At 45.4% G+C, this 24,228-nt stretch overlaps 1 protein-coding gene across 1 annotated transcript in view; it reads right to left on the bottom strand.

The window, feature by feature from the left end:
• XPO4 (exportin 4) overlaps positions 1 to 16,411 on the bottom strand; it is a 66,487-nt gene extending 50,076 nt beyond the window's left edge. Inside the window, exon 1 of the mRNA XM_072326557.1 lies at positions 16,207 to 16,411. Coding sequence (XP_072182658.1) covers positions 16,207 to 16,284 — 78 coding nt within the window. The 5' untranslated portion in view covers positions 16,285 to 16,411. The remainder of the gene's footprint in view (positions 1 to 16,206) is intronic.
• Between the last annotated feature and the right edge of the window lie 7,817 nt (positions 16,412 to 24,228).

Genomic DNA, 24,228 nt, shown 5'->3' with positions numbered 1-24,228 from the left:
TTCACAAACCCATGCTGTTCTGCCCTAGGCTGCATTAAAAGAGCAGCCAGCAGAGGTGGAGGTGATTGTCCCCCCTCTACTCCTCAGCTCTTGTGAGGCTCCATCCAGAGTACCGCATCCAGGCCTGGGGACCCCAGCATGAGAAAGATGCAGAGCTCTTAGAACGGGTCCAGAGGAGGGTCACTAAGATGATCAGAGGGCTGGAGCACCTCTCCTATGAAGAAAGGTTGAGGGAACTGGGCTTGTTTAGCTTGGAGAAGAGAAGGCTCTGGGGAGACCTCATTGTGGCCTTCCAGTACTTGAAGGGAGTGTATAAACAGGAGGGGAATGACTGTTTACAAGGATGGATAGTGACAGGACAAGGGGGGATGGTTTCAAACTGAGGCAGGAAAGGTTTAGGTTAGATATTAGGAGGAAGTTTTTCACACAGAGGGTGGTGACGCACTGGAACAGGTTGCCCAAGGAGGCTGTGGATACCCCATCCCTGGAGGGATTTAAGGCCAGGCTGGATGTGGCTCTGGGCAGCCTGGTCTGGTGGTTGGTGACCCTGCCCACAGCAGGGGGTTTGAAAACTAAATAATCTCTGTGGTCCTTTTCAACCTGTTCTATAATTCCCTTTTGCCATTAATATTCCGCAGTGCCAGCTATTTGGGATTTATCTAGCAAGCACACAGCACAAAATGCTCACATGGGACCGATACTACAAGGCAGTGTGAGCTACAGCCTTTGTGAAAGGCACAAGCAGACATGAGATGATGAACACCTTGCACAAAGCCTGGTCAAAGTGATACAGTATGCTGCTGTACCTCAGCTGGGCTTCTGAGCTGCCCATGTGAGTGCTGTCCCTGGCTATCCCAGTACAGCAGGTGAACTGCCCTGCTTGACTTGTACAGCTGCTCTTGGTGAAAAGGCACAAGTATTGTATTCCTATACGAACTTTAAAAATGGTAATTATTTACCTCTACATTACAAACATAAACTCTCAAATCCATGCAGAAGACAGGAGTGCTCAGCAGCCACCAGAGGGAGTCGGCAGCTCACAGCCTCCTGCCTTTGCTGTATTCACCAAGCACAGCTGCACTGAGAATATTCTCAAGCCCAGCTCATTCAGGGCTTTCAAAGAAAATCCTGTATGTATGTATGCTGTGCACAAAATTTCTCTTTATAAGAGCATTAGGTGAGCTGGCTGCTTTCTCCAGCCTACCCACTGTGCATGAAAGTTCCCTCACCTCACAGGTCCTGTCCATCCCCATTTCCAATACAGCCAAGCCTTGCTAAAGCTAAGCAGTTACCTTCAGTGTCAAGAAAGATCAGCCTCTTCTAAAATGTGTACCTTATCTGACTCTTGATAGTTTCCTTTCACAAATGTGACACCCTTCATTTGATCCTTGGCTTTCATAAAATCGGCTCACTTTTCAGGGGACACCTTAACCCAGCATTGATGGGTGCTACAGCACTGAGAATTATTTGGGAAGGACAGGAACTAACAGCATAAATTAGAGCAATGCCAAGTCAGACTTGCCTTCCTTCACTTCCTGAACATATAATTCCATAGCTCTGCATACTTATTTTTCCCCTCACTAAAACAATCCAAGATTTTTATTTTCTTATTAAACATGAATTCTTCATTTGTATATTTCATTTCATTTTTCTCCTCTTCTGGTGGTACACCAATTTAAATGATGTCATTAGCTGGTGCCATGAGAAAGGACAGTACAACCAGAAAGGAATAAGAGGGCTACATGTTTAGTATGCCTTAACTAGGCAGAAACCAATTAAAGCAAGCAAATATTACAAATAATTTCAAGTAATAATTGACCACACATTCAAAAGAGGAGAGTGGTAGCCACAAGAAAAATCAACTGTCCTCTGAAAAAATATGCACAACTGGGAAACACTGGCTGAAGGCGCACATGGAAGAAATAGGGGGTAAAAAGGAAGAGTTTGTTTTAAATAGAAGTAGACAGGTGCAGATAGGGGATCCAAAGCTACATGTTTGTATTCACAGCCACACACTGAGTAAAAGTATTTCCCACCTCAAATAACACACCTTTCAAAAAATAACTACGATTGGTCATTGATGGAAAATGTCGAGCAATGAAGGCAATGAAGACAAAAGAAAGTGAACGGGTTACAAACATCAGCTGCAATCTTTGTAAGTCTAAAGTTGGTGTGTTTGTGAGTAGCAGGCTGAAGAAGTCACACATCCAACATTTAAGGTCTTGTCAGCTTTTTCAGACCTTCTCCTTACTTTTGAGAACAGTCCTTGCTGAAGAAAAGAAGAAAAAGGAACAAACCTCCCTCCCTCCCCACTTAGGCAGGCAAGTTCACATTGAATATTACAGATAAACAAAACATCAGCTTTCTGATTACATACTGGAAGTGACATGATTTCCTTAAAGATGTTCAGTATCAGAGACTTATGAATCACTTCTGGACAGTGACAGCACCTTATAGTTAACGACTTCTAAGAGTCAAATGACAACGTTGTTATTGAAAAGTCAACAAGTGAAGAGATCCTTAGTGACGTATTATTGAGTTATCCAATTTGCACTTATTTCTGTGTTTTTTCAAAAACGGCAAGAATAAAAGAAATCATCCACGATTTTGTAAAAGCAACTAAGGATGAGATGAACAAAACGTATTCCTTGCAGACAGAAAAAATTGCTGGATATAAATTCTGCGTTTTCACAGATTTCTGCTACGGCACAACAGCACAGAACAACTGAACTGAGCATCCTCCTGCAATTACCCAGAGGGAAATGGGCAAATTAGCACAGCATAAAGAACAATCATGTCCTCCTCCAGATTTCACTGCTTTTTAAGAGAAGACAGAAAAAGTGCACTGGAGTGTTTTAAGCTGACACCCACAGTATTTCCACCTACAAAAAACGTCTCCTATGAGCAGCACAGCCTCAACACTAGTAGCATTATGAGAAGGCAAATATGCCTGAGCAACTTTTCTTGTATTTAAAACAGATCAAATTACTTGCACCTGCTACTACTAATGCCAAGAAGAAACTGTCTTGCCAAAGGCAATGTTTATGTCTGCAAGAAAAGTAAATCACAGCCTCAACAAGGGTAGAAATAAGAAACTTGCTATTCAGTGTGACTTCATGAAATTCACCCTGAACTCCCCAAGTGAGCTCCTCTAGGTACAAAGGGGCATCCTGCCTACCCCGCAGTCAAAAGGGAAGATAAAACTATTCCCTAACTGCAGTCTGTGGGCCATTACCATCTTGGAAAAAGCAATTAAGCACATTAGCTGTTCTTCCAAATGGAGTCTAAACTCTGCCAGAGTGATGTCTAGAAGCCTCAAAAAGACAAGAAACTGAATCTGTACCGATAGACAAGGATAAGCAAGAGCCACCATGACAGCAGTGTCACCACTGGGTTGGGACCATGCTGACAGCCACCACTAGGCAAGGCACACTGAGAGATCTGGGGAGTGAAGGAGCCCAGATGGCTCACCAATGCCTCCCAGCAGGCAATGGAGCTGAGCAACACAGAGCCATATGCAAAGCAGAGATCATGAGCAAACCCACAAAGCATGTGCAGGGGAATACCACGTGACAGTGAGTATGAGCCCAAATAGAAGGAGAAAGAAAAACAAGAGCAAGCAATATTTTTGAGTAGTACACATACTGCACTAAGGAAAGCTAAATATACTGTTCCATCCACATAAACAATCATTATACAGATTTACGTAATGAAAACTTACTGTGCACTTCTAGGATGCCCAACACCCCCCTCCTTTCTATTAGCTTCAGAGAAAGCTGTTTGTCTCTTAAAATAAATAAGCACAATCATCTTAGGGAATTAACTCTTCTGTATAAGTGAGTGCATTATACAGAAGAATGAGATTCCAGAATGAGGAGATTTAAGTTTAATTCTACCAGTCATGGCAAGCAATATGCCCCAACACCACATCATCATGCCTGGTGTGGAATCAATCCACAGTTGGTCTCTAACCCCGTGCTTTACAGCTTTTTCCTACCATCACAACACATTCAATAGCCATCATCTGCCTTATTAAACAGTTAACAGAGAGCTCAAATGCAATAGTCAGGCAGACAGTTGGATGACGGACTGTGCTCCTTTCCCAACTGTTCATCCCATGGTTCTAGGAGATAACACCTAGCCTTAACACAGGGATGCCAGGCCTGCCTGTGGAGAGGTCTCCACCACCCAACAGGTCAAGCTGCACAGAGACACTTGGCAGCAGCGTTCAGTAACCACTCCACAAGTGGACGAGACATTTAAGCTGTGGGCACCAGGCCAGAAAGCAGTTTAGACAACAGGTACTGACAGCAGCTTCGTCTGTCCAATTCAGATCTGTCACTAAACAGAAGTGAAAGCCCTGAACAATAGCTAAGTTGCTGCAGAAAATATATCTAGCATAATAAAAAAAACAAAAACAAAAAAAAAACAGTGACAAGATCTGGTGTCACCATTATGAGCTGGGGTCAAAATAGAAGCCTGTGGAGTGGCGACATGTAAACTGCCCATCGAAGAAAAAGTTCAAGACACAGCCCTCAGCGGGTAAAGTAATACACACTGCCTTTTGGGGTAGGAAAGGGGTATTCTGCTGGATTTCTTGGAACCCAGACAGAACATCAGCTCTTTGTGCTGCATTATGATGCTGACTAAGCTATAGGCTTGAACTTTCAGAGTCAGGCCAGAGATGACAGTGCCAGGCCCCATACCAGCTTGAAAATCATGGAGAACACTGGCAATCTACCACACCCACCACATTTATTCCACACCAAAATTATTCCCCAAACTGATTATCAGTTGAATTACTTAAACTTCAGAGTGCCCAGTATTTTTTCAGTTTATATTTGGAACAAATGCTTGACTGCTCGAGGAATTACCTCCCACACATCTGCTCACTACCACCTTGCTTTCATGAAGACTTAACAATAGGGTTTTTTTTTCTTCTTATCAGATTTAGTTTTGCATTTTGCAGCTCAACTACTTAATGCAATCTTCTGCAAGCAAGACAGTAGATACATTTTATACACATATAAGGAGAAAGTCTTTTGCAGTGAGGGTGGTGAGGCACTGGAACAGGTTGCCCAGAGATGTGGCTGTTGCCCTGCCCCTTCCAAGGGGGCTGGATCACGCCCTGGGCAACCTGAGAGCTGTGGTGTCCCTGTTCATTCCAGGGAGTAGGACTAGATGGCCTCTAAAGATCTCTTCAGCTCTAAGAACTCTGTGATTCTATTTGATGACTGCGGTTGTGACAAGATCTATCCTCAGTTTTGCAATGGCCTATATTTATACACTATATATACAGGCTAAAGAGCCTTGACTAAGGAGCCAAAGTTACCATTAATATCAAAATGTCTTCTGAGATCAAACTTCCTCTCCAAGATAAGCAATGAATACTACAGAGATTTTATTTCTCTAGTAACAATTTGACCCTCAAAGACACAGTACTACAAGTTTTTCCTTGAAATTAGCATCCATTTACCTGCACAACACACCTGACATACATAATTTGTGATAACCAGTCTGCAGAGGAAACAGCCATTGCTTCATGAGGACACTGCTCCCACTGTTCATGCCTGCTTTTCAGCATCAAACAGGAACCCAAGACCTGCTGCTTGAAGAGTGGGTAGGACTTGCAAGGAGGCATGGAAAAGAAATGTATCTCAACTAGAGGCCCCAATTCCATTATCCTAGATGGCAGGAAGTCTAAGAACCACTACAGCAGCTGCGGGATGCACTGACAGTTAATTTCCCTATGGCAGGTTGTAGTGCTCTAGCAGAATTAGATCAGCTGACAAGGAGAATATAACCCAACATATCCACAGCCCCTGAAATCATAATTGGACCTCGATGATGCTACTTCAAGGTGCTACTTGAAGATTCAAGTTGCTCAACTCTATATTTCAAATTACCGTATGTATGAGATAGTATAGACAGGCTTAACTCAAGCATCTGGACTGCGATAATGAATTTGAGGACAAAATTTTAAGTCAAGAGCCATTGTTGTGATGCTGTCCTACTACACACCAGATCATAATTGTGCCGCTGATGACACTCTTCACTTCCCAATGCTCACAAGCTGAGATTCACATGATGTACCCAGCCTCTTTACTAGGCTAACCATGCATCAAATAATGTCAGCAACTGCCTTCCAACTGAAGCAGAAGTGTTCTGGAGCATCTCTTTTTTTCCCATTGCCCAATTTTCAATTATACTTGTTGAAGTGACAGCTATAACCACCTGTTTTGCAAGGGCAGCATTAGATTTATTCACACACAGCCTTCTACAGCAAGATGGAACTTATCCCAGAGATAAGAGCCACTGCCTGAGACTCAAGAGAGAACACAAGTTCACAAACTCACACAGGCCCAGAAGAGCTGTCATGGTTCTACAGCTCTTGGTTACATCACCTGCAAGTAGTCAGCATGGGTTCATCTGCAAAAGCCACTCACAACTTGTACAATGCTCATGCATTAAAACTTAAGGATAAACACAATTATATCCACACTCAATTATACGCACCTCACACATCTCTGTTTAGAGCTCCACAATCTGATCAAGAGAGGCTGAAAAGCAATCAGACAGCTCTCAGTGCTACCGCAACTACTGACAGACCTACCTGACCAAGGAAGCCAACGCTGCTGCCAAGGACAGCGAGGCACACAGTGTGAGGCAGAGGCAGCAGTGATGGCAGTGCACCTATACAATGCTATAACGCACCTCTGCCAGCACACAGTTGGACATCACTACTCTGTAAAAGACTTAAACTGAAGTAATGATGCATTTTTTTTATTGTTGCTTACAGTTTACTTCTCATCAAAAAAGCATTTCTTCTCACCAAGTTATGAGGGAAAGGCCTACATGCCAGCCAGCTGCCCAGGCCCAGAGCTCAGGTTTTAGTGCTTCCTTCTCCATCATCCCTGCTAAAAAGTCAAAACCTTTCCATCCCAGTATAGTTAATTTGAAGGAGCTGATTAAAAGTTTCAAAGCGCAGCCCAATTTGATACTGAAAATGCCCCTGGCTTAGTGTAGTTTCAAACTCACAAAGCTTGAAACATCAAGTGTTTTTACTAAAAGCTTCTAACTGTAATTAATGGAAACCTACAGACAGGTAAAAGACACACGGGAAACACAACTTGTATTAGAAATATAACTACAGAAACATGAAATTTAGTACTACATATACTCTACAACACAGGATGTCGTTTATTTTTCCTGCATTTTACTAATTTGTTCTGCTCTTGCATGCATAACATGAACCATGTGTTACTGAGGAAGTTTACATCTCCATTCACCCCCACCCCACATACAGACGGGCAGTCATACAGCACATATTTGCAGGGATCTTCAAAAAGCACTTCTATGAAAACGAAATCTTTTTCTTCCATATGCCCAAATTGTCCGCTTTTGTTTTCTTTAGAAGAGGTAATTTTTATAGACTCCCTCAAAGATAAATGCCCAAGTTCCGTATAAGAAACCTGGGCAAGTTACCTAAATCTCAAACTCTGAACAGTCCCGGGGCTCCAAATACTCACTGAAAAATGATTGCAAATAAAATGTGGTTATCTTGACACACTTTTTATTATTACTGTTAAAGGGAATGTTACCATATTACAACTACCAGAATAGCTCCTGACACATTATTAATACTAAAATGTTATATTTCCATATTCCCTGCTAAACAATTCATCATCCTGAAGCTAAAGCAGCTTCTGGTTCCTAATCCCACTTAACACAACCTCACGCACTAACAGTTTTGCAGCTAAGCCTCCCTGAAGGGAGCATGTCTGGTTTTGGGAAGCTGGAATTTTGTTGCTGTCAATAGGTAGGGGAACCCCTATTTGTGTTTTCTTCATCAGAAAAAGAGATACGCACATAATTTCTTAACCTCTTACATTCTCTCAGTGATGGTACAAGACTTCAGCCACTTGAGAAGCCACAAAAAAAGCGTGGTTGATAGAGAACGCAAACAGAATCAACTTAAGGCCAGTATTATTAGTGAAGTAAGAGTAGAAGTCTGACTAAAGAGAGAGCAGTGCTCACCCAAATGTGAACGGCTGTAACCTTAAGGCAGAAAAAAAGTGCAGAACATGGCATAAACTCTACAAACATAGGATCAGGGTAAAGTTTTTCAGCCACTGCTTTAACAACACACAAACTCAGCTTTAAGGCATGTAACATCAAACCAGCACCTGTAGCCATGTGACACAAGAAGGGAGAGCATCTTTTTTCTTTTCCCCTGAGGCTGTACTATATAAGCATACACACACCCGTTACGCAGCCCTCGTTAAGTCTACCACTGACAGATGTACTAAATGTAGCTGCAAGATCAGGTGTGTAATACAAGAGGAAAGCAACCGAGCTGTAAAGTGAGACTAACAGCAGAGAAGCAGGTCTGCCAGAGCTGACCGTGTCCTAGAGAGAGAGGTTCCCAGCCAGGCTGACTGATTTATTCCGTGCTGCCATGTGACAGAAAGATGGCATTCCTGCAGGACTGGATCAGTGCGCACCTATCACAGCCATCATGGGTTGTATTGACACAGGTTGTAGAGTTAGCATCTATGCTGTTTGCGTAACTAACACCATTAACAACAGTTGCAATGTTATTATAACAGGAGAGCATAACTCAATAGTTTGAGCACAGGCCAACGCACCAGCCTCAGGAGTACATCCAACTGTCAGATCTTCAGACTGTATTAATGATGCTGCAACCTGCTGTGTGAATTCTAGAAGTCACCTCTGCCCTCTTTCATGTGAAAAATCCCAGCAGCTGAGATATTCACTTGGGACGTGAAAGAGCCAAGCTCGAGCTCCTTCCAAAGCAGTCTGGAAAAAATAAAAACAACTGAACACACCTCAACCACCCCTCGGCATCTTATAAGCTACCAACTACCTGTTTCTGAAAAACCCTTCCCACTAAGAGATATCAAAACACACCTAAGAAGAATGCTAGTGCTGCCCTTCTCCTTTCTAGCAATGGGATCCTGGTCTATGTTAACAGCTGCAAACAGGCACTGCCTTTGCAAAACGCTAAAGCTGCAGCACTAGTAATGCAATGTAGTGCTGGAGCCCTTCCTCCTCCCAGACATGCTACCTCCTTTCCACTCCTAGTCACACATTATTAATGCTGTCTTGTCCTAGCTTTGGCAACAGGCAGGTACTTCTGTAAGAGCCAGTCCAGCTCACCAGAGTAGCAGATAACCAAGACAGCAAAAAGGGGAGTAATGATTTTCTTCGGCCATTTGCTGCTGGACTCGTTTAGGCTTCACCAACAACACAGTCAACACCTGCATGGCACTTGCCAGTCTGGGACTGCTCATGCTCTTCACCTTGGAAAGCCCTGAGGGACTGCTGTCAGACAACTTCCACAGCAAAACACCTTTACGCTCTTCATTGATTTCACAGTCACACGGGAAGTACACGTGACTCTGTGATAAGAGGTATTTTCAGTGCCCCTACCATTTCACACAGCGGCACATAACACAACTGGACTGCAGGAAGATAAATACTGAACTCACATTGTGATACACCTTCAGCCTTCCTGAGTATCCACTTCCACAGTACTGTCAGCTTTAAGCCAGCAGGCACCACAAAAGAAGCTTACCTAACCTGGAGTAACGCAGGCAATAAAACCTCATTCACTTGCTCCTACACTAGGCCAAATAACTTTAAATGCATTTTCCATTAAAAATTATATATATATAATTAATATATAATATAACACCTGATATATACATATATATATAAAATCAGGTAGCCTGGATCTGAAAAGAAGTGTATCTAAGAGGCTGAACAGCACAACTTGACTAAAGTTTATTTTGGTCAGACAACCTTCTTCATCTCAGCCAAGGTAGCAGAACTGCTAGTTATGCAATGCAACACAGCAAAAGTAATTCCAGCTAAAACAAAACAACTCTCTGCATCCCATTCCCAGACTGGCTGACCACGTAGCAGCACAGAGTGTTGTACTGCTGCTTGATGTCTGGGCAGAGCCAAGGGCAGCACTGAACAACTGTCACTATGAGGAATGCATTTTACCAAGGGAAAATGGAAGAAGACGCGATAATCAAGCCGCACGCCCTACATCAGACCAGGAAACACAAGCAGAAAAACACTCAGATACACCTAATCCAGACAACTTTTAGTAACAAAACGATGTCATAAATTCATGAAAAGGAATCTATTACTTGGCTGCTCGTGACAGCATCAGCTCAATTATCAGGAGGATTTCCTCCACCTCTCCGTATGGAAAGCTGCTAATTAACTAATGAACACAGATTAGTGTAACAAGGATAAAACTCGGGAAGCAGGTTAAAGGGAAGACAACTGTAGGTAGCAGCAGAGGAATTATCCAGATGGAGTCATCAACTAATGAAGCTCCTCAATGGACAATTCCAGACGCAGACACCCAGAATTCTCATTAACAACATGAGCAAAACACAGAAATATTTTAAAGCAATGCTGCCATATCCAACCACACCAAGTATCTCTGGCTCGAAGATGAACACTCCTTCCCTGAGCGTGAAGAATCCCATTTCACTAGATGCAGGGTTTGCTCGTCAAAGACCTCAGAACCAGCACCAGCCTTCACATTGCTTATCTCAGCTCCTCATCCTTAGCACTGTGCACTTTGGGTACAGTCTACACACATTTGCTCACAGCTGCCAGGTAGAAGTTTCATTACCATGCTGTGCACTGCATGTTCTTATCTCCTCAACTGTAAACTGAACTGTGTGAACTGTAAAATGCACCCACCGTAGCAGTTCTCAAGCAAAAGGGAGAAAAAACATACATTCACACGGATGGACTCTGAAGTTACTTAGTGCAGTTCCAGAAAAAGATCTGGACTGCATGAGCATCGCCCTCTGAAAACACTGCCTCCGTGAAGTGAAGAAGTGTCATGTTAAGTACTGTTAGGTATAGTTCTACATTCCCACCCTAAAATCTACAGCCATCTAAAATCTTCATGCTCCCACACTGCAGAAGAATGCAGTTCTGGTCAGCTCATTTCCAAACACTGTCACAAGTCTGAAAAGCTACAGAGGAATAGAGGGGTAATTAGATGTACGGGGCGCCTCCTGCATGAAAAACTGACTGGGTACACAAGATAACCAGAGAGCACAATATGGAGGAGAGCTACAACAATTCAAGGACAGAAGAAGAAAACCCCATTACTTGCTATTTTTCATAATCCAAGAATGAATTAAATGATCAAATAAGCTGGCTTCTCTGAAGTAAAACAATGCTTTGGGTTTCCCCCCCCTTCCCCCCCCCCCCCCCCCCAACCACAAGTGAAACTCATTACTGCTACACAAATATAATGCAAAAATATATATATTTTCCAGAAACAGCCAGATATGTTAGCAGAAGAAAAGTTCATCAACAATCATTATAAACAACAATGCTACACAGAGCTCTTGAAAAATACTAATTTAAACACAGTCAAGTACACACCAGTGAACGGATCACCCCTATTTATTTTAGGTCCTTCTTCTAAATCAGCAGCCAGAGACCACTGCTGGAAACAGAACCCAGCTGGGCAGATGTCTGGTCTAATCCAGCTATAATATTATGGCATGCATCCAGCTTGTCTTGCCAGGTGATGACCTGGAGGACTTCAGCAAGTCTCAGCACCGAAATGATTCATTAGTCTGGATTCTTTCTAACAGGTAACCTGCTCTAATACAATCAGAGCTGCTCCATCTCTTCCTCTCATCCATACTATTAAGCAAGAATCAAAAGCTGAGAAACTGTCCCCAGAGAAGACAAGCTGCCATAAGAAATGGAACTTCTTTGTGGAAGGAGGAGTGTCACAGCCCTAAACCCCAAGGAAGGCAGGTGAAAAGAAAACCCCCTGCAAACTGTCAGGGCAGATGATACAAACAATTTGTTACAGAGTTTAAAGAACACTAAGGTGAGCTCCCTTACGCTGCTGTTCTACCAACGTACTGAAACATCTGAGAAAGAACTTAGTTTGACACTGTCAGACTATCAGCTTCATCCTGACATCCCCCACAGAAGGGCAACACACACCCCAAATTGAGAAGTCCCCAGGGAGAGAAAATTGTGTGAGCTCCCTCCACTGGCAGCCCCCAAAAGATCAGAACATTTAAAAACATGTTAACAAGGGAATTCTGCAAAAGCCTTTCCTGAGGTGCTCAGAAACCCACCCATTAATGCAACCCAAAACCACATCACACAGAAGAGCTGAGGACAACAGGGACCTCTGCACACCGCTCATCTCAAACTGCTGCCAAAAAGAGAACCTGCTTCAAAGTTGGATCAGGTTGCTCGTGGTCTCATTCAGTGAAGGTTTAGATTTCTCCAAAGATGGGAGATCCCATAGCAGGCAGCCTGCTTCACTGCCTCCCCCAGCCTCATTTACCATGCAAGTTTCTTCCTTCTGTGCACCTGGAATCTCCCTCTCTGAAACCTGTAACTTCTTGTCTTTTCACTGTGCATCCCTAAGGAAAGCCTGGCATTTCTAATACCCAGCCTGAGCTGGCAAGTTAATTTTACAGCGAAGGTGTATGATGCAGCTGAGCCAATCTGACAGCTCAGCAGTGCTAATGGGGCACACCAGCCCTGCACACGTCCAACAATCTAATTTCAGCCCCCTCCTTGTGCTAGCTCTGCAATTTAAATGGCTGCAGAGATCATCAATTCATCTTGCTAACCTGACAGAAATCCATTCCCTTGCTTAATTCCTGTGTCCTCTTTGCAATATTAATATGTTCAGCACAGGGTCACAAGGGAGGAGGTGGAATGGCAGGTGGGAACAGAGCATCCCTTTCCAGAGGGGGCCAGGCAGGAACCAGCTGTGACCTGTGAATTTAGATGCATGTGACAGAGAAAGAACATCATTTGCTAGAACAGCTGCAATCTGCCAACAATTTCAGACTCCATCCTCTCACCTATGGGATGAAGTATGCATGTCTTTCCTTAATCATGGTTATTTCAGTTGGTAAAGACCCTCAAGATGATGCAACTTATCCTCCTAATTCACAAAGGCAGTTATTAAAACAGTGCTTAACTGGTACTAATTACATTCAGTACTAATTGCCACCTGAGCTAAACAGAACATAAGAGATGGAATCCATGTGTTACAGGCAATGGATGCCTGCTGTTTGGAAACAGCAGCACTGCACTCAGTTTGGTTCACACAGACACTGCTGTGCATAGTCCTCGACGAGCTGAAGTCACAAAGGGCAAAGGAAACCCATCAGTCATGGCAGAGCTCCACAGCACAGAGCACCAGGTTTTAAGTTATGAGGCACTATGGGGAGCTTCAAACACACACTATGTGGAAAGGAATCAAGTTTCACAAGTGCCTACTTTTTAATATGACAAATGCACTTACACACATTAAAGAACACTGCCATAGGACCAGCATTCAAAGCCATATGTGGCAACTAATGACAACTCAGACTTCATCTTTTTAACAGCTCTAACTTGTACCAAATTTCAATCATTTTGCAAACCCCACCTTTTGAACACGGGCTACCTAGAATCTGCTGAAAGGCATTACAGTAACAAAGGGCAAGAACTCTTTAATAGCCATAGGAGAGAGAATAGACTGATATCCTTCCACTTTTCACAAGCTGCATGCCATGGTCTGCAAGGCCCATAAAGACCAGAAATTTGTGAGGTCAGAATAAACGTATCTGATATCTGACACGCAGAAAGTGGTTCTCCAAAGCAGATCTCTACTCACCCAGAGCAATAAAAACAGAATTATCAAAATGCTTATCAAAGATTTAGAAAGCTCAAAGTAATCAATACTTACCCTCAAGGAAGGTTAATTAAACATTTTTACTTTATATATCTATATATATAATTATATATAATTAGCATGCCTGAATTCCTCTAGTCCACGATTCCCCCACAGCTCAGTATTTCAGCGTGAAGTCGTGCAAACTACCACCGCTCCCAGCTCCAATACTGTGCAGCACTTCTGGTTCCCCTGCAGCCAAGCACAGGGCCAGGCCTTCTTCCAGCATCACCTGCTCAGGGTGACATCCCCTCCCCCATTTTCCCTGCCATTCTCTGCCCCTTTCAAGCATTCACAGCTCTGCTCTCTCCCAGTTTTCAGGTAGGGCTCCCTCCCTTCACAGGGCGCCAGCACCCAGATGGCCTCCACTATCAGCAGCAGGTTCAACACCCTCCCCTAAGGCATTTCTCACCTTTCTAACTAATCCTATCATGTTGTTTAATGGCTCTGTGCCTCCCAACTGCCACACATCATTACCCATTGCCCCCAGCTCCCAACAGATCTTTCACAGATCTCACCAAGGAGAAAATGTGAATGAAGGCTATCACTGCCCAGATGCAATCCTGCAGCAGGATTTTGCTGTTTGCCCACAGCTACTGAGAAGGTGTAGGAACAGCATGCACAGCCCTTCAGGGCTGGGGTCCTATACTGAGCACCATATAACCTCACAGCAGCCTGGCTGAGTTCTTCCAAGGACCCAGAGACCACCAGAAACATGGAGCACGGGGCAGAGCCCTGAGCAGGAACCTTTGGAAAGGATCACTGAGAGCTATTTAGGAAACTGTGGGTGATGGCAACAGGCTTTGGGGATCAGACAAGAGAGTGAAAGCCTTAGCATCACACCAGATGCTTTTCTGCAGGGGTCTGGACTTTGCACCCTCATTGACAGATGCAACCTTCCCTGGCCAGCCCCAAGCCTGGTGTGGGTTTCTCAGCCTCAGACAGCCTCCAGAAACGTCTTCGTGGGTCTTCACTGGGAGAAGGGACCTAACTGACTCCTGCCGTTTCTATGCTGCCCACAGGTCTTCCTCAAGCAACAGCAGAGAAAAAAACTACACCAAGCAAACCAGCAGCAAACAACTGCAACATGTCCATGTTCATATAGACATAGGCTGGAGAGAGAGAGAATGGGAGAGATCACATAATCATTAAGGTTGGAAAAGACCACTAAGATTACTCAACCCATCCCCACCACATCCACTGACCACATCCCTCAGTGCCACATCTCCACGTTCCTTGAATACTTCCATGGACAGTGACTGCACCACCTCCCTGGGCAGCCTGTGCCACTGCATCACCACTCTTTCTGAGAACATAAACCTCCCCTGGCTCAACTTAAGACCATTTACTTCTCCTCCTATCATGGTCACCTAGGAGAAGAGGTTGACCCCCACCTCGCCACAACCTCCTTTCAGGCAGCTGAAGTAAGGTCTGCCCTGAGCCTCCTCTTCTCCAGACTGAAGAGAAGTTCCTTCACCTGCTCCCCATAAGAGCAGTGCTCCAGTGCCTTCACAGCTCCACTGCGCTTTTCCCTGGACACACTTCAGGGCCCCAGTATCTTTCTAGTGAGGGGCCCAAAACCAAACACAGCACTCGAGGTGCAGCCCCACCAGAGCTGAGTACAGAAGGACAACCCCCTCTCTGCTCCTGCTGGCTGCACTGCTGTTGATACAAGCCAGGATACCGTTGGTCATCTTGGCCACACTGCTGGTTCACGTTTAATGTTGAGCATTACCTTTGTCAGCAGAGATCCTAACACCCAAGTCTGCAGATCCAAGACACAGTTTGACCAGTAAGTCTGGCACCTGCTCTTCATAGGGAACACAGGAGCCTGGCACCTCCTCCCAACACCAACACTTCTATTAACGCTGCACCACGATGCGTTCCCCGATGGCACTACCAGGCCGAGGGGCACGCAGCACCGGGTTCCCCAGAACAGACACAAAGCGCTGGAGACACCGCTCCATCTCCAACGCTGGGTACTACCGAGAGGCGCCTAACGCCAGGCAGCCAGCCCAGCCCAGCCCAGCCCCACCGCCACGCTGTGCGCGGGACGGCACGCAGCCCCGCACGAGGCACAGCGCAAGCAGCGCCGCTTTACGCCCACGGGGACACAAAACTCGCACAGGGCGCGGACCGCCGCGTCTCGGCACGACCCAACGCCGGGCCTCAGCCCGCAGCGGCACGGGGCACAGCGCCCGCCGCGCACCACCGGGCCTCGCCTTGCCCCCGCTCCGCTCCCAGGTACCGCGCTCCGGACGGCGCCAGGAGAACTCCAGAAGCGGAGCGGCCCGGCCCGCGGCGTGCCACTGCCTGGCTCGGAGCGTCGGGCAGCGTGCGCCGAGAGCTCCCGAGGGTAAAGGGAGCCCCGGCCCGGCCGAGAGAGTACGGAGACGGAGGAGAAGAGGAGGGAAGGGGAGCGGTGGCGCCGGCCGCCTCACCATCAGCACTTTGGCCGCGTTCTCCAGCTGGGCGATCACCTCGGGGGCCCCCCCCGCCGCCGCGGCCGCCGCCATCATGGTCTCTCTTCAATGCATTCTGGGACGACGCGGCCGCCCAGCCAATCCCGGGCGCGGCGCGGCGCGGCCCCGGCGCGGAGGCGAAGCGGCGGCGGCGCCGGAGGTAGCGTGACCGCCGGCCGCCAGCCAGGGCCCGCCGGACGCGGCCCCCGCCCCTGCGCGCCTTCCTCCCGCCGCCGCCAGACCGCCTCCGGGGCGGGATCCGAGCACGCGGTGCGCCCGGGGCGGAGCCGGAGCCGCTGCCGCCGCCGGTTCGAGGCCGCTGCGGCGCCGCGTGAGTGGGCACGGCCCGGCGTCAGCGGGACGAGTGTGGGGGTGCGGTTGTAAGTTGTGGTGGGGATGGAGAACGGGGGCGGCGACTTAACGAAGTTGTAACCGCTTTATGATTAGCACAGGTGACAGTTCTACAAGGGGTAGAAATCTCTGGGCTTCCCGTGTAACTCCATCTGGAGCTCACCTCGTGCTGTCCGTATGGGCGTTACCGGATGGCATCACCTCTAGAGAGCGTACAGGAGGGAAGCTGCGCGTCTTGCAGCAGCGCAGGGACTCGGGCTGTGGCTGCACTGGTGCTTCTGGGTGTTGATCTGGACGTGAGGCAGCAGTGTACCCTCACAGCACAGAGAGCCAACCGTGTGCTGGGCTGCTTGCAGAGCAGTGTGGCAGCAGGGTGAGGGAGTGATCCTGCCTCTGCTCTGAGCTGGTGAGGCCTCACCTGCAGTACTGCGTCCAGATGTGGAGTCCTCAGTACAGGAGAGACATGGAGCTGTTGGAGTGTGTCCAGAGGAAGGCCACAGAAATGAGCCAAGGGATGGAACAACTCTCCTACACGGGCAGGCTGAGAGCTGGGGCTGCAGAAAGGCTCTGTGGAGCCTTTCAGTATCTAAAGGGAGCTACAGGAAAAAGGACAGACTCTTTAGCAAGGTGTGTTGGGATAAGGAGAAATGTTTTGAAACTAAAAGATTTAAACTGGATATAAGGAAGAAGAGGTTTTTTTACAATAAGGACAGCGAGGCACTGAAAAAGGTTGCCCAGAGAGGTGGTGGATGCCCCATCCCTGGAAACATTTAAGGTCCAGTTGGGATGGTGCTCTGAGCAACCTGATGGAACTGTAGCTATGATGATTCATAGCAGGAAAGTTGGTCTAGATGGCCCTTAATGGTCTCATCTAAAAATGATTCTATGGTTCTTTCAGGGTAGGAGTTTGCTTCTCACATCTGATGTTGCACACACAGTTTGCATGCTGGAGCAGCCTTTGGAGCACACAAGCTGAAATGCCTGCAGATGAATTGGAAGACCTGCAGCAACACAGCACTCAGTGCCTGGGCCCACCCAGAGCTCCCTCAGCACCAGCCCCTCACAGGGCAGCATGGCTGTTCTGCTCCCCAGGCCCTGCCCTTGCAGTTCATATAGTTACGTTTTCTCTCAGCTATATCAGTGTCTCCATGTTCTTTTGAAAAGCTGATTGTTCATATATCTTGTCAGAGGGAACGCTGAAGCTATTTCTGTCATTGGCTAAAAAGATGCACCATTTTTCCTTAACACTTCCCGCTTTTGTGGTGTTAATACTCCCAAAATAGTTCAAAGCTCTTGGACTCACAGCCAAGCCAGAAGGAGTGCTATTGATAATGGGACCTGTGCTTCCTGCTTTAGCAGTCCTCTGTCTTGCTTTCTTCCAGAGCTGAAGACATCCAATTAGTGTTAGTTTTGGTCAGGGGTTAGTAATAGAATCATAGAATGGCTTAGGTTGGAGGGGACCTTTAGGCCCTACTGTTGATGTACTTGTAAAAGAGTTTCTTGTTCCTTTTTACCCCAGTGGGCAGGTTGAGTTCAGGCTGGGCTTTTGCCTTTCTGATTTTCTCTCTACACATCTTAACAACTTCTCTGCACTCTTTCTGAGCGGCCCATCCCTTCTTCCGCAAGAGGCAGATTCTCTTTCTCCTGGAGCCTCAAGGATAGCTCCCTATTCATCCATGCTGGTCTTCTTCCCCTCCGGCTCATTTTGCAGCTCATGGGGACAGCCTGCTCCTGCACCTTTAAGACTTCCTTCTGTAAGAGCAGCTGGCTGTCTTGGACCCGTTTACTCTCAGAGACTGAAAGTGAAGATGTGAAGAAGTGACAAAGCACTAAATGACATGACACAAGGAAGCCAGTCTCAGCAGGGAGGTGGATCGCTAGGATGAAAGAGCAATGACATTTGCAGGCTTTCAAGTGGCAAGTTTGGGAGGCATTAATCTTTCATGTTTAGCTGATTTAAAAACCATCCTCCCCTATCAGGACATGCATTCTGTTTTATTCCTACCACTGATACCGTAGTATTCCCAGAACTCCTTCCTGATTCCCAGGTGTGCTCATGAGATCTCTTCCCATGTAGCCCATGCTCATTTTTAAGTAGATCTCTTTTCTCTAGCTTGGAAGTCCAGTTTCCTTTTCTCTCAGGCACTTTTCTTCCACAGAGAACACAACACTTCCCATTATCCCCCCAAGCTCTCTAGTGAATGAATTAAGATCCATCTATAAACAAGAGATCTATAATAGTAGCATCTTGTCCATTGGAACAAGGAATTGTGGGATGAATCAAAATGAAACAAACTGTAGGAGAGCATCCGTCTGCTCTTAGGATCATAGAATCACAGAATGGTGTGGGATGGAAGGTCCCTTCCAACCCCCTGCCATGGGCAAAGACAGCTCCCACCAGATCTGGCTCACTTTGAACACAAGGCCCATCCAACCTGACCTTGAACTCCCACAGGGATGGGGCATCCACAGCTTCTCTGGGCAGAAGAAGAGGCACCACCCTCTTGCATTTGCTCTGCTGTAGAGCATAAACCAGTCTGTTTTATTTTATGAGGGTGTTGTTGTATCTGGGGTCTATTTGTAGCCTAAATAGGTTTTACAAATAAAAACAACAAGTAATTAAAGATAAATGTGTCTGAAAAAGAGTTGTTTCACTTCAATTTGTTTATGCTCCAAATTAGACAATTAGCTCTTCCATTTGTTTCTTACAGAACATCAGTACATAGTGTTGCAAAGCCAGTTTAGTCATTCCGTGTTCATTAATATAGCCGTGACCAAACCTGAGAGTTCTCAGTTTTAAGAATGAAGTTTTGGCAAAGGGTGGAATGAGTTGTAAGCGAGGTTACTTGGAGGGAGTGAAATACTGGCTTTCCATCAGCAAGGCTCATGGGGGTAGTTGCAGGTGATGCCAGGATGCAAAATGTCAGCTTAAGGAAAACATACAGGATAGTTGGATGGCAGCACTGTTGCTACATCTAGTCTTCAGCATCCTCTGACACTCCATTCAAAACTACAATAGTGAGAGCATAAGCATTGTTTAAAAACAGAGCATGAATTGTCCAGCAGCCGTTGCTGGTTAGCACCTCGGTGCACTGAGAAGGATGGAGCACACAGCAGTTGCCAAGTTGAGCAGTTTTGACCTTCAGGGTTATCTTCAGGGTTTGTGACTATTTGTCTGGCATATTTTCCTTATAGTTCACGTGGACATTTATCAGTAGTAATTGGAAAACATGTATGTTTTCCTTCTTTTGCTGAACTCTGCTGTGCTCCTCTGTGGTATTTAGGAAAACTTTACTGGTACAGTCAATACTAGGACGATAGTCCGAGCCTGCCTGTTTCATCTATGTAGCAAACACTTAAAAGTCTTCATGTAGCAGGTGTATAATAGAATCAGAGAGTCATTAAGGTTGGAAAAGACCACTAAGATTATCGAGCCCAACCATCAACCCATCACACTGTGCCCAATAAACCATGTCCCTCAGTGCCACATCTCCAGGTTTCTTGAACACCTCCAGGGATGGTGAGTCCCAGGCAGCCTGTTCCAATACCTCCTCAGTCTTTATGGGAATACATTTTTCCTAATAGCCAGCCTGAAAACATGTCCAAGCAAACACAATGCAGACTCAGCTTGGCAGCTTACTGCCCCTTTCATCTCAAACTGACTTGAAGGTAAACTTGCCAATCTGAATGGGACTGATGCAGTACCAGGGTATTTTAGGCTACTATCCGTAGACACCTACTTGTTTCATGTAAGTGTAATTCACACAAGATTAAGTCACCCGCTTGATTAGCATAGGCTGCAGCACTTTAGTCTTTAAGGCATCATTCTGTTATGACTCTGCTCTTAGGATACCTGCTCCTAGGCTTCCTACTCCAGTTCTTGTCCTCATGTCTCTTATTGAACAACTGTTCCAGAGCGTGACTCCTAGGGGCCACCATCCTTCTGATTTCCTGCTTTATTTTCACTCTGTTTGCAGTCAGCTTGCTGGCACAGGAGTAGGTATTATTCCTTATCCTCATTAGATTTTCTTCCTTCTTAGTTTCTATTCTAGGTATGTTTAGAAAGTCGTGTTGCCCTCACTCATCATTTTGCTTATAGAACTAGAAGAGGGTTACTTCCCATAAATATGCTCTGTCCCTTTGATCCTGCCAGCACTTCTTCTACCATGAGTTGATCTGCTCAGAAGTGGCCAGCTGAGCAGTAAGGCTCTATTTTACAAGGCCACTGCTTTTTCTATAGCTCTGTTACAAATACGTTCACCAAAGTCATAAGATTGCCTCCACTAGTTGTATGTCTGTGATATTTTAGTGCCTTAATCCTCCCCAGATCACCTGATAAGCACAGGTGTGTTACAGCAGGAGTTTTGGGGTGTTAATCCTAGAAGTCTTATGGTAAGAGACTTCATTCTATTTCTATTATTCCACACATCAGTCACTGACTTTTTCCTTCTGTAATACCTTTAATAACTTTTTACTGAATATGATTTGCAGATTTTATTAGCGTGCTCTATTTTTGTTCTCAAGCCATTTGTAAAAGTATTATAAATGGGTCTATTTTTAGGCTTTCCATCCCTTGACGTGCCCCTTTGCAATAAGGTCTATGTAGCAGAAATACCATCTCTGTTTTCCATCACCAGTCCCTCGAGGGCAGCACTGCAGGCTGTCTCAGCACTAGAATCAGCTCTGCCTGGGACAACGCAGGTAAATGGCTGTGAAGAAGTTCCTAATGAATTTCAGACAGGAATTCCATTTTTCTCCATTTTACAGTAGGGCCTTGAAAGCCTCAAGCAGCTTCATACTAAGTTAAGATTAACTGCCCTTTACGAATGTATGCCTTATCCGTTTATGTACCTAACTCAGGCTTGTTTCCCAGCCCTTCATAGTGGGCACCACGGTAAAATAAATAAACAAACAACAACCAACCAAACAAAAACCATCAAGAGAGTGTCCAAAGGAGGGCTACAAGGATGGGGAAAGGTTTGGAGGACAAAATGGATGCAGAGCAGCTGAAGCCCCTGTTGTGCTCAGCCCAGAGCAGGGCAGGCTGAGGGGAGGCCTGATGGCGGCTGCAGCTCCTCACAGGGAGCGGAGGGGCAGCTGCCTGCGTCCATGCACAGGTGCTCTCCTTGAGATGACCAAATTAATTTAGACCCTTTGAACGTACACAGATCATTTATATTTTTGTCTCCAGTGCTTATTTTTGCTGTATTTGTCACCGGTGAATTTTCATCTGATATCAGGTTGTCCATTCACATATTCCTATTAAACCTCTCTTGATTACCACGGCCTGCTCCTGGTTCTTAAGATAATTAATTTACTTGTATGATCTGCAGATTTGTTATCTAATATATTCCTTTCCAGATGGTGCTCTCTTCAACAGTAATGAAATTAATATACAACCCTGTAGCACCTGTTCTTAATTTCATCAGTTACTGCATAAATCTGTTATATTTTTGTATTTTTAACCGCTTCCTTTCCATTTTGTCATTTCAATCCTCATTCTTAATTTCTCAGAACAGTCTTGAAAGTCTAAAAAAAATATGAATTACTTCTCCCTTTCAGAGTATTCTATTACAGTTATTAAGTAATGCTCTGAGATTGCTGGGTCCTTTTTGTCTTGTGCAGAAAGCGTGCTAGTTAAGTGTTAGCGAGCTCAGTCAAATAAATAAGAATCAAAGGGAGCCATTAGGTAAAATGATACACTTTTTATAGCCTTCTTTCTCTCCTTTCACAGTTAGCAGAGTATTAAAGGATTTAATGCTAAAAACTATTTCAGCACTGATTTATTGCTAGCTGCCCATGTGTGAAGTTGTCAGTGAGTTTACATTCACACGCTTATTCAGATGAAATCTGATAAATAAATTATATCCATTTGTTTCCTTGGGTGAAGGCCTAGATGTATTTAATCGTAGACTCATAAGAATCACCAAAGTTGGAAAAGACCTCCAAGACCATCCAGCCCAACCATCCACCTACCACCAATTCTTCCCACTATACCACGTCCTTCAGTACATCTAAATGGAGGGGACCATTTGAATCACAGAACAGTTTTGTTTTGTGGCTGCCAGAAAAGCCAAAACTTAACAATTTGCTTGGGCAGACACATACCAGAATATCGCATTGCGATGTAAGGCGTTGGGTCTCCTAGGTGAGCATCCTTTTGTGTTCACCACTCAAAGGAACACACGTAGCAAACAATTGAGTCTACTGACTGAATCAATGGCAATGTGCAATCTGTTCCAAAGGAAAAGCTCTGAGCCAGGACTCCTGATGGGCCGCCCTGCACTCACGAGTGTCCCTGCACTCACCTGGGGTTGGGCCGGGTTTGGTCTGGAGATTTTGGAGGTACCCTTAGAAGCAGGCTTGATTTCACAGCATATGAAAAAATACTAAATTTAAGTCTGCTTAACCCTTAATTAAAAAACATTTGTAAGCAAATAACCAATGTGAATTTAGAAAATTGAAAGCAGTTGTCCTATGCAACCTCTAACAGTATGTACGGGTCCTGCTTTGGATAAATGAAGGCAGTGATCCTCATTGCTGATCAACCTCTTTACGTCATTTATAGATGCTCTCACAGATTGTATTTTATTTCAAAACCAAGTTGGTAATTTATTAACAATTTGCCACGGGGAAAATATTCCGAGTGGGATTTTAATGTAAGAAAACATGAATGTGGGATTACTCATCTTCACCAGCAGAAATTCTTCATACACAAATCACCTGACTGCGTTATTCTGAGCTGCAGCATCTGCCAGCATGTTTTTGAGTAATTCGACATGAAGTGTCATTTGAAAGGGAGCATCAGAGAAAACAGCAAAACAGAGCAAACAGACTGGAGCTGTTGAGGTAGTTGTGTTAGCCTCGGTGATAGTGCTGCTGGTGTTCTCAGAGGATGGTCGTCCTGAGGCACTAGTTGCTCAAGAGGCCACAGTGGGGGAGGTTTCAGTGTGGCGGAGAAGCCAGACGTCTCTGATGCATGGAAGTGCCATTTTCCACACAGAAATGCTGTCTAAAATCTGTCCTTTAGCTTGAGTTAGAGTGAGGATGTGCTATCACCCAGACATGCCTTTGAGGAGTCCTAAAACATGGTACGGATAAAGGAGGGAGAAATGCCACGTGTAAACAAGAAGGTGTTGTGATGAGTTGGATTTGGTTTGTCTCTGCTGGGCATTTAAGAGATTTACATGCCAGACAAAGTGGTGAAGGAGGTTTCCTACTGGGACGTTGGGACATCTGTGACAAGAGTCATACTATGACCATGCGTGGTTTGCTCTGTTGCTGCTCTTTTGACAATCTCAATTCTTGGAAGGCTTCAGTACAGAACTGCTTTTGGCTGCTATGTAGATAGAACCTGTTGTCAGCAGTTTAGAAATAGCTCACCCAGAGTGACCCAAGTACAACACCTATCATTGCTAGTATGCCAAAAATTGGGGAAAAACACATCACAGCAGGCAATAGCATTTCTGCTATCCAGAGATGCAGTGGTACAATGTACCCTCCCATTCCCCTGCTAGCTGTTGTTCTGACACGAGGATGTCTACACAGCAAAAATGCAACACTGTTGTTTGGGGCTGGATGATCCTTGATGCAGAAGGCCAAGGTGATAAAGGGAAATAGACTCTGAGGTTGTGTTTATTAGCCAGGAAG

The sequence above is a fragment of the Excalfactoria chinensis genome, chromosome 1 (genome assembly GCF_039878825.1).
Source record: "Excalfactoria chinensis isolate bCotChi1 chromosome 1, bCotChi1.hap2, whole genome shotgun sequence".
Taxonomy (NCBI): domain Eukaryota; kingdom Metazoa; phylum Chordata; class Aves; order Galliformes; family Phasianidae; genus Excalfactoria; species Excalfactoria chinensis.
This window is presented reverse-complemented; position numbering and strand designations above follow the sequence as displayed.